Genomic DNA, 11,248 nt, shown 5'->3' with positions numbered 1-11,248 from the left:
GTTTGCTGACATCTATTGAGAACTTTTAACAAATTTACCCTACAGCAGCCTAATGTCAACGTTCTTGGCCTGGAAGCCCTGGCTCCTGTGTCTGCGCTTCTGTGTCCCTCCTCCGGATCCACCACACGTGACCCTGTTCTGCGACAGAGACGCCTCTGAATGGTACCAGGAACCTTTCCTTTCCACTTTGAAGGAAACAACCTGGCAGGTAAAAGTCTCGGACATTTATGTAGCCCCTGTTGGTGTAGCTGCTGTTGTCTCTTTCGCAAAAAAAAAAACAATCAGAATGGTATTAAATGTCTCACATTTCTCTCTGTTTGCACCCTGAGCACCAAGTGAAAGAATTGGGCGTGATGATGAAACGTTCCCTGGCAGCCACAGATTCGATTGCCACAGCAGCACTAGGTTTGTTTTCCTCCCGTACTCTTTACACATGTAATCTGTTATTCAGGGTCTGATCACATAATAAATTTTGAAGTAAAATGTAATGCAATTTTCCATAAATTAGTGACCTTAGACATTCTGATGAGGCTCCTTGCTTTATAAAATTAACAATCTTCAAACATATTTCTCAGCATGCCTACATTTCTTAATTAAATGGTTTTCTTTATATTGTTTGGTAAGATATTCCAATTTAATCTGTCATATTTCCATTAACTGTGAGCATAAAATTATTATCATTACTAGACTTAAAGACTTTAGTTAAAATAAATTCACATCTAATATGCAATCCATATAAATATTTTTATTTTTGACTGTTCCCTCATAATAGAATCGATTTTAGTTTAATCAGGTTTCGCAAGATATTTTGCAGGACTGCCCACTAGACTTTTTGTTTGCTGCACCAACAACGGAGACCTGCGTTAAAGCCACCTCTCTGGTTTTGCAGCGCCTGCGTCAAACAGGTTTTAAGGTCAGTAAAAACAAATTGCAGATTGCTCGGAAACAGGTTATGTTTCTGGGTAGAATAATTTCAGCAGGAACGACTGGCATGTCCCCATTGAACAAGCTTTTGTCTCTCTCGAACAACACATGGCGTCAGCTGCAGAGCTCTCCATCCCTGACTACACTACAGTTCTTTTTGGATATTTCTGTAACAAAACTGGCTGTTAAAGGTGTTTTGTTTCAGAAAAGGGGGAGGAAAAGGGCATCACCCTTGTACGCAACAGGCAGCTGGGATACCCGATACAAAAACTGAACACATAGTCATGGGACATTCACTGAGTTTCACCATGACAGCGTTGAGACAACAAACACTTTCCAAAGTCCTGAAAGCTCCAAACATTTCATTCACACACCAAGACATAAATATGGCAGACTGTTTTTCAGAAGGAGAACCACACGTGTGTGCAGACCTGGTGGCAAAGACAGACAAGGTAACACCAGGACTTCAGCAGCTCCTCTGCTGGGACCAGAGGTGAGACAGTTCTTTACAGATGGTTGTTGTTTCAGAAGCAACACACAAGGGTTAAGAGCCTGGAAGAGGTGGTGAGATGCCAAAAGGGGGCATCACCTGAAGAGAAAAACGTAAAACAAATGGGTGCTGGAGGGGCCCAGATGGCAGGTTAATTCTGCCTCCTGGGAAAATAGGAGAGCTGCTTCAAGAAGCTCACAGGGTTGGATATGTTGGGACGAAACAGATGATGCACAATCTTAAAGAGTGGTGGCACCTCAAATGATCCACATGGTGAAACATTTTGTGAAAAATTGTTCGGTGTGCAGACAGTTGAATCCTAAGAAAACTTTGAATCCACATCAGGGACAGTTTCCTTCAGTCACATGTCCAGGGAAAGAAATTGTGTTGGATTTTACTGACATGATAAACCCGGTGCAAGACAAAAATATTTGCTGATTTGTGTTGATGCTTTCACAGGATGGCCTGAAGCGTGGCCAGCAACAGCAGAAGATAGTAAAATCATCATAAAATGTCTAATCAATCATTACCTCCCAAGGCAAAGCAGAATGAATGAATCAAAATTTAAAACAAAATTGGCTAAGGTTTGTGCACAAACAAAATTAAATTGGGTCGATACATTACACAGGAACCAACTTGTGGTTAGACTGATTAACTGCAACAGCTCAATAATATCAAATGTCTAACTGTGTGACCTGCACAGCTGGACGACCCAGAATCTATACTGAACCTGCTTCTTTGATTCCATCTGACATTTGGGGTTTTAACTGCATGCTTAATATGACTAAGTTTAAACAGCCCTCTAGATGTGACACTTTAACAGCTTTATTTCCAGTAATCAACAGCGGAGCCCGGATGGTGCCGCTATTCCAGTTAAAGATAACTATGTCTGTTTCAATTTTACAACAGGTAACCGCAGTGTGGGCCGGATCCCTGACAGTTGGTGTAACATCAAATTCCCAGAGCACTTAATAGGCTAGAGATGGGATATTTTATCTATGCAGGGGTAATAAACTAATTGAGAGAACATAGACTGGTGTGACAGGTGTCTGTGCTATGGTGAGACTTAGAGCCTGTGTCATCATGGTAGGTGAACAACAACCTCTGAATCACAGCATCTTTTCACAGGTCAAGTGCAGCGCAACTGTGGAGCTGCAACTTTCCAGATTTTAAATGTAAAAGTCCAATCCTTTCTGGGTGTGCCTGGATGAAAATGAGGCATCTGGACACACGTAGAAACTGGTTGACATTAACAGATACTAGACGACACAATTTTGAATTAAGTTTGCAGAGCTCATTAAAACAAATTAATCCTGTTGACTTCTTAAGATTTGGCTGGTATCATTGCATTGTGTTAAGACTGAATTTTTATCTAAAACATTGATTGCCAAGTTTAAAATGTGTTTTCATTTTGTTCACTAAACATATTTCTTTTCAGATGGTAAGTTTGTATCCCTTTATGACCACTAACTACTTTCATACTTTGAACTTAAAGATTTCACCGCTCGAGTACTAAAAGGGATCTTAACAATACTTTATTTAGGATTTTATTTGTCAGTATTATATCTAACATTTAATCATTTATCCTATTTTCATTAAGTTTTGGCTTATTGAAGCTTGCATGTTGACTAACATTTTAGTCATTTTGCATTATTCAATTTATAGTTTACCGGCATTGTATTCACAAATTTATTTTTTAAAATTAATAGTAATATAAAACGGATTTCAAATGCCGGCTTCACTTTCTAACATTTATTTTTAAATTTACTCTTTTAACTCATTAATTTCACTTTATTCATTCAAATTGCACATTTGAATGCAAGTGTGCAATTCAAACCGGTTCGACATTGATAGGGTTTGCTAGAAGACATTGCCTTGATTAAACTTTGTAGATCGCATTACAACTCAATACTACTGAATTCTAATGAATCTTCTAGAATAATTACATTGTACTTCTACTGAATTTTTGCCAATAACACTGATTTGCATTTTTTCGAGGGTGCTTGTCTCTTATTCTGTGCATTGCACATGGTTTTCATCTAAAAAAAGTATCTGAAAATTTCTTTGTTTATGTTTAAAATTTTCAAGCATCATCTAACAATTATTCATTTTAAGGTTTATCTTCTTGACTTTTGGTTTAAAAAATCAAAATTTTCACTAATGTTTATTCATTTCTCATTTTAAATTTATTTTTAAATAAAATCTAATGTTTTATTATTTTCTTCATTTTGCATTTCTTTTCAGGTATTAAATAACATTTTATTCATTTTACATTTCAGTTACCATTTATCCATAAATTTTTTAAATAATATTTATTTATTTTTTATTTATTTTTGTTGAATGTTCTTTGTTAGCCTGTAAGAGGAACACTGTGGTTTCTTCCCTCCGCCCAGGGCCAGGGGCGCTCTGTTCGATTTTACCCCATAAGAATGAAATGAAATGACAACAACAAACATCGTAATGGGCCGGGAGTTTTCCGAACAGTGGGCAGTGTTTCCTCAGGATGTGTGATGCTCCCCAAGCTGTTTGATGTTCTATTTGTGGTCTCTTAGAGACCAAAAGGGGGAGTTGTTGAGACGCTTATCCAGGGTTGCACGTGTACTCATGCACATACAGCTGTATTTCACACATAGTATGTTTCATTTATGCACAGAGAGCTTTTGGAGGAATGGAACTTGACCTTGCATGTTTCACTTTCAAACAAAAGGCTTTCAGTAGAAGTGAAACTTAAGCTGACACCATGATATCATGGCATTCCTTAGCTGACGTAGTTCATCAGACGACCAATAAGGCGTGTCTTAGATATAAAGAATGGATCGTCCGTTTTTGATCAGATGCTGTTTAATCCCGGTGTATTCACGTCACAACAAATTAGCCTGTGAGGGTAAGCGTCTCTTTCTTTTTAGCGCTAAAAAGAATAAAATAAGTAAAGTCTGATTATTTGTGTTTGACTGATTTTCTGCACGTGTGATCACATGCTTCCGATTCATCGATAATACATATAGATCAACAATAGATAGATAGATAGATAGATAGATAGATAGATAGATAGATAGATAGATAGATAGATAGATAGATAGATAGATAGATAGATAGATAGATAGATAGATAGATAGATAGATAGATAGATAGATAGAAATTCTGTACAGAAGTACCTTTGTCTTTTTTTCTACGAGAGGTGAAATCTTGCGACATGTGAGTTATAAGTCTGAAGCCTGATGTGGTGAAAAGAAAACATTATCAGAGTGATGGCTTCGTCTGAGCGTACAGTGTAAATAATTTAGATGCAATAATGGTGCAAGAAGATGTCTGCAATATTTGTATTATGAACATTATCTCCACAGACAGTTCTGGGCCACATTGTTAGGGTCACTAATAATGAGTCAATTTGCCATTTAAAAATAAAGGATTTGTTTTTGTTTGTTTGTTTGTTTTGCTTTTATTGAAAATGTTGCACCACCTTGTTTTTATTGCAAATACAATAATCAGAGGGAAACACATTTTGAATAAAATAAAGCAAAAATGTCCCCAGTGTAGATATTTGTGTTCATTATTATTAATAATAATAATAATAATAATAATAATAATAATAATAATAATAATAATAATAATAATAATAATAATAATAATAATAATTACACAATCCTTGGAGACTATTTAAATCTAAAAGAATAATTATAAAGAACAACATTTGAACCTTAAAAAGCATCTTTGAAAATGAGTGTTTTGGCAAGTAATTTTACCATTGATTGTTTTGTGGAAATTTATGTATCCAGTTTGGTTGTGTAGGCAGTGTCAAGATACATTAAAGAAGCAATACAGGAATACAGATGAAAACCACCACATTATCAGTCAAATGTCCTTACTTTGAACCCTGATGTATTTTCAGGCATGTGGGAGTCATAAATAAACAATTAAAAGCCAACCTAAAAACAATTCAACTGCAGTTTTTACCATAGTTTGTTTCAACACCTTCTTATCATGGATTGATTTTGAGATAGAGTTTAATCCTATGGTCTGCAACCTTTGTAACTGAAATGTTTGTCCTCAGACCAGTTGAATAAAACTTTTACCGGACCTATTAGAATATACATCCAGATGAGTCCTTTTTTGTCAGATTAAAAGTACCTTTTGAAAATAGGTACCATAACAACCACTTATGTTTTGGGGGGGTTTTTTTGGAAAAAATACTTTTGAAAACATTTTTGTTTTTAAAAATAGTTTTTATATTGGCCTGGTGTAATGTTCTAATTTTAAATGTTATGTTTTCATTAAGCGGGAAATCATAACAACTAACAGAAATAAAGTTTTTTAAACATCCATCTGTGTGCAATTAATCTATATAATGTGTTTCACTGGAATAAGTTGGCTTTTCAATAATATTCTAATTTATTGAATGTGTTTTAACATATTCCCATATGTTAAAAATTAACTCATATAACGGTGTTATTTTTATAGAACCATAATTTTAATTATACTTTTAAAAAAAAAAATTGAAAAAAAAAAGAAAGACTTAGAACTTTTGCAATTGAACTGAATATGTTTTAGTCGCATAGTTTTTAATTTAATTTTGTTGTGGATATTGAATGGAATTACTCCACAAAAACTGCTAAAACCTGTATTTGTTTTATATCAGTATTTAAAAGCATTAGTTGGTTCTTTTTAATATTTAACCAAAGATTTTAAGGGTAGTTTTTCAAGGTCCAGAGAGCCAGATGCGCCTCAGAGCTGCAGATTGCTGACTAGCTTTCTAACAAAAATGTTGAAACAGCGCCACATCTACAGTCGTCCTAACTTTGTGGCCAAACGTGGTATTCCATTTCCGAAATATTTGAAATTTCGAAAACAAAGCTTAATTGTATATAGAGGATTGTATTTTCAATACGCAGAGACATAAGTATTTTCGCATTAGCTAATTTGTAAGAAAGAATTTTTATTGAAAAGTATAACACGGAAGGCCCGCCCTACCGGAAACAGCTTCGTGGCGGCTAAGCTACACACAAACGTCCTTTCCGTCACGCCATTTTCCGTCGACTTCCGAGAGGAGCACGTCTGCGTTGGAGACGCTGAAGCTTTAATCTGAAAGCTGCATTAAACACGGTACATTTTATGCAGAATATGTTTTTGTAAATCATGCGGAGTCGTATCTAAAATATTATTTTGGTTAGCGTTATCGTACCGCCTCAGCTTTGTGTGTTTTATTGTTCGGTTTCTGTGGCTGTTAGCGCCGCTTCTACGAGTAGGCCTCGGAAAAGCGACAGCCATTTTAGCGATTCTTTTGAACACATTCGTCGTGTAATCTACATCAAGTTTTCACTTTTTAAAAATGCAATATATTGATCTGGATTCTTATTAATAAGTAATTTAATGAAATGTAATTTAAGGCTAGCTCGTGTAGGATCTAACTACGTTATTGGTTAGCATGAACTGTAATTGAGGTAAAAAAAAAAACTGGGTCATGCTCTCGAGCGTAGAGCATGCAAATTAATGGTATCGGACCTCTTTTATCGACGAAGTACTTTGATTTTAAGCGTGTTCATAAATGTATTAAAACAGAATACAAAGAAACAAAACGTGTTGTTGATATTGGCTTTCAATGTAATACTTTAGACACTGTTTTGCTGCTTTTGTATCTGGAGCGTATTTTGTTGAAACTTGTAGGTTTGGTTGAGGTTTTTAAATATCACCCAATTTAAGTTTGGTTTTAAAGAGTTTCTGCACCTAAAAACATTGAAGCAAACTTTCACAGATCGCAAAATAAACATTAAAGTATTGTTAGTTTAGCGTTGAACAATCCAGTTCAGATTTTACATGCTTTAATGTAAAGCTTAACCAATATAATTCAGGTTTATTAAAATTATGTGATATGCAATTGTTTTTTTTTGTGTTTAGACAGTTCAGCACAGCTGATTTTTCTTGTTTTCTCTTTGTATGTAATCTGGACTCTGAGTCTGTAATAAAAAAATCAATCAATCAATCAATCAATTACTGCTGCTTTTATAATTTGTTTTTCTTTATTTCAGATCCAGCCATGCATCGGGACTGTCCCCTCGACTGTAAGGTTTATGTCGGAAATCTGGGAAACAATGGAAATAAGACCGAGCTAGAGAGGGCCTTTGGCTACTACGGCCCCCTGCGTAGTGTCTGGGTGGCCAGGAATCCCCCGGGTTTTGCCTTTGTTGAGTTTGAAGATCCCAGAGATGCGACTGATGCCGTGCGTGAGTTAGATGGAAGGTGGGTCACGGTGTGCATATCTTAAGCTATAACTACAATAGCATGGAAACAGGCTGGACTTGCACTACGTGCCATCACTCACAGCTAATTGGTTTGCAGGACACTTTGTGGTTGCCGGGTGCGAGTGGAACTGTCCAACGGTGAGAAGCGCAGTCGCACCCGCGGTGCACCTCCCTCGTGGGGCAGGCGCATTCGAGATCGAGACGATTACCGGCGGCGCAGCCCACCGGCTAGGCGAAGGTGACCTACATATCGATATTCTTTTCAATATTATATGTTTACATTTTTCTCCGTGAGTTACTCTTTCATTCCTCCTATTGACAGTATTTTTCCTGATAAGTGATTGTGGTTTTCCATTCTAGGCTTCTGTAGAGCTTTTTTTCTGCTGAGCTTACATTGGTGACTGTTGCACTTTCTAAAGCTTGTTGTTTTGAATTTGATCAAAAATTATATCAAAAACAGATTAATAGCAACAATAACAGGACCTTCCATCTGTCCTGTCTACTACAAAATTCCTCATTAGAATGGCCCGCACGGCATTGAGTTTTTCTTTAAGTATCAATGCTCCTTTTGTTGTATACACTCCTACTACTAGCTTCTTTACAGTGGCAAAATAGGTATTTGGAACCGGTTTAGGCTCTTATTTAAGAAGAATAGTTTAACCTGTTTTACAGATTTGGGGGGGGTGAAAGTGGCAAATGTGTTTTTTCCTTCTTGTTTGAGGATGTTTTTTACTTTTCATCTATATTAATAAGAATGAAACCCGTTGCAGAGCCACCACCATGCCTCTTCTCACCACCCTCTGAGTCAGTCAACTAGTCCTCTTTCAGCATCATGTGACTGCTGACCATCGTGCCCCAATCAGCTTGGCTGGTGCTGTCACATGACCCGGGCATGGCCAGTCGTCAGGTTGCACCAGCCCATTGGTTCCTCAGCATGCCGTTCTCAACCTCCTCCTCCTTCAACCTTTAACCAAACGGCAGCGGCCTACCTCACATTCCCGACCAATCAGCGTATTATGTTTCCAAAAGTCTACACTCCACCAGCAGCAGCCTGCAGCTTACCATTTAAAGCAGGAATAAAGCCACGAGCAGCCCCCATCTGCCTGCCAACTTATCACCTTGCAGCATCTGGCCAGTCTCATTCAGCCAATTCTACCCACCCGGCCGACAGTCTGCCTCCCTTTCGTCATTTCTAGCTTGTTGAAATCCAAAAATACTAGTAAGTTTTCCTGCTTCATTCAGTACACTGCAGATTACAGTTTTAACAGTGAAGACACAGCTGGTTGAAGAGGTTATTCTTTATTTTTCTCATTCATAGCTTTATTTTGTTGTCCACAACTTTTGTAGTCTTTTGGATTTTTTTTTTTTTCCCAAATGGGTGTGGTACAATATCAAATCTCTGGAACTTGTTTCATGTTTTCAGAGCTTTGATATACATATACGTTTTTAGATTCACACAATTAAAACACACTTCAGATTCCCCAATGACTTTCAAATCTCTTGGGTCATTGGGATTTTAGCTGGTTGTTTCTAACAGAAATGGCCTCAATTTGTTATGGTGCCACTTTAAGTGCAGTGGACCAGTTTCATACAGATGGCAGCCCCTTAATGTTTTAGTTCCCCCCCCACATGGGCCCTGTTAGAGAGAATAATTGTCCAATTTTATCAACTTTTTTAAAAGCACGCCTTACAAACTGGACTGAAATTCACATTTAACTGAATTGTACTGTGGTATAATTGAGAGGGGATTTTTTAAGTGTCTGCCAACTTTATGTGCTTGGTTTGTTGCCAGTGACTGTAAATTGTTTCCCTTTAAATAACTGAAATAGACAAAGGGCTGTGCTGAGGTAACCCAGGAGAGTAGGACCATAATAATTTGCAGTTCTGCAGGTTAATCAGTCAATTTGTCTTTGTTTTTAAACACTTGTATTTCTCTTGCGCAGATCCCCTCGCAGGCGAAGCTTCAGCCGCAGCCGCAGCAGGTTTGTCAGCTTCTATATTTTTCTTTTTTAAACTCATTTGCGATACTTCAAGTACTCTGAACTGAAAGTGGAATGGCGTATTAAAGCATTCTTTGTGGGCTGAATTTTGTCAGGTTGCATGGAAGCCTGGAAAGGCCCATCATTCCATACTGCCAAACTTAACCACAAACAATAAATCGTACCTTTTACATGCATTTCCATTTTTAAATGAAATGACACCTAGTGAGCTATCAGAGTCACCAGAAACATGAAACTTGCTTTGCTTGAATCTTTTTCTTATTTTATTTTCTAGGTCTTTGTCAAGAGACAGGAGGAGAGAGAGGTCCCTCTCCCGGGACAGGAACCATAAGCCTTCCAGGTCCTTCTCTCGGTCTAGAAGGTATTAATACTTTGCCTTGTGGGCCGAATTGTACCGCAATATTTTGTGGTACTACAACGATAAAAATTTTATTATGCTACAACAACAAACTCAGTGTGTTTTGTGTGATTAAACACAAAATCGTGCAGAATTGTGGAAGTAAAAGAAACTGTCTCTCATTCTTTAACACATAAAAAACATGAAAGAGCCTGCTCTGATCCCATGAAACCACAACTGAGCATTTTATCGCTGTTGGAAGATTAATATCACACATAACTGACCTCATGATTATCAGGGACTGGAAAACTGGTTAGAGTTAATGGGAACATGGATGGAGCTAAATGCAGGGCAACCCTGAGAGAAAAGCAGCCTCCAATACCAATGAGGTTGTGTTGGTTTGCAAAGAATGGGCTGACATTTCAGTCTGCAGATACACAAAGCTCATACAGAGACGCCCAAAACGCCTGCAGCTGTAAACACAGTGGAAAGGGCTGAAGGGTCTAAATATATTTTTGCAAGGTTCTGTACATTTGTTAGCTGCTTGAATGAGAAGTTTGGGATTTTTTGGGGGTTTATTTTTGTACATGCTGTAACTCCATATCCATTAACATTTCCCATCTTCACCCCACAGCCGCTCCAGGTCTACTGAGAGAAGATAGAGAGTCATGACAGGTTTCAAGGGAGCTGCAGATGAACGTTTTTACAGGCTCTGCCATTTCATATGATGGACTCCAGCATCGACGTGCGATCGTTTGTTTTTGTTTTGTCGTTTTTTTTTACTTTTAACACACCTTTTAGTGATCCCTCCTTTTCTTTTGTTATGACTTGTCTTCAAACACGGAGTGGGTGCGTACAGGTGTAACGCCTCATCGCTGTCACCAACGCGCCACGATTTGATGATTCTGACACAGTCGTCGTCCCTCCCTGCATTCCAGATTTAATCTTAAACTTTTGGTTCATGTCCATGAATGTACTGTGTAGTTTGATGTCGTGTCAGTAGTTTGTCATTTTCACTGTGCAAAAGCAAGAAAAGATTTTGGGGAAAAAGTGAATAATTTCCCCCTTTTGATTGTGTTTTTGATTTGCTACTTCCCTGCATCTGTTAATGGTTGGTTATCCTTGTTGAAGAAGCCGAATTATTGCATTTATTTGAAACTGTAGTGAACTCAAGTCAAGGTTTGCATATTAGGTTTTACATAGTTGATCTTTTGTTATGTGTACTGGTCCTTCAATTAAAATACCTGTTGGTTAAAAATGA

General features: G+C 37.5%; 1 protein-coding gene across 1 annotated transcript; it reads left to right on the top strand.

Moving 5' to 3' along the window:
- Positions 1-6,384: 6,384 nt before the first annotated feature.
- srsf3b (serine and arginine rich splicing factor 3b) lies at positions 6,385-11,248 on the top strand. Its single transcript, XM_044123206.1, has 6 exons — positions 6,385-6,514; positions 7,438-7,648; positions 7,748-7,888; positions 9,594-9,632; positions 9,925-10,011; positions 10,622-11,248. The coding sequence occupies exons 2-6, from the start codon at positions 7,446-7,448 to the stop codon at positions 10,647-10,649; spliced, it is 498 nt and encodes a 165-aa protein (XP_043979141.1). The 5' UTR covers positions 6,385-6,514; positions 7,438-7,445; the 3' UTR covers positions 10,650-11,248.

This window comes from Gambusia affinis, linkage group LG07 (assembly GCF_019740435.1).
Source record: "Gambusia affinis linkage group LG07, SWU_Gaff_1.0, whole genome shotgun sequence".
Taxonomy (NCBI): Eukaryota; Metazoa; Chordata; class Actinopteri; order Cyprinodontiformes; family Poeciliidae; genus Gambusia; species Gambusia affinis.
This window is presented reverse-complemented; position numbering and strand designations above follow the sequence as displayed.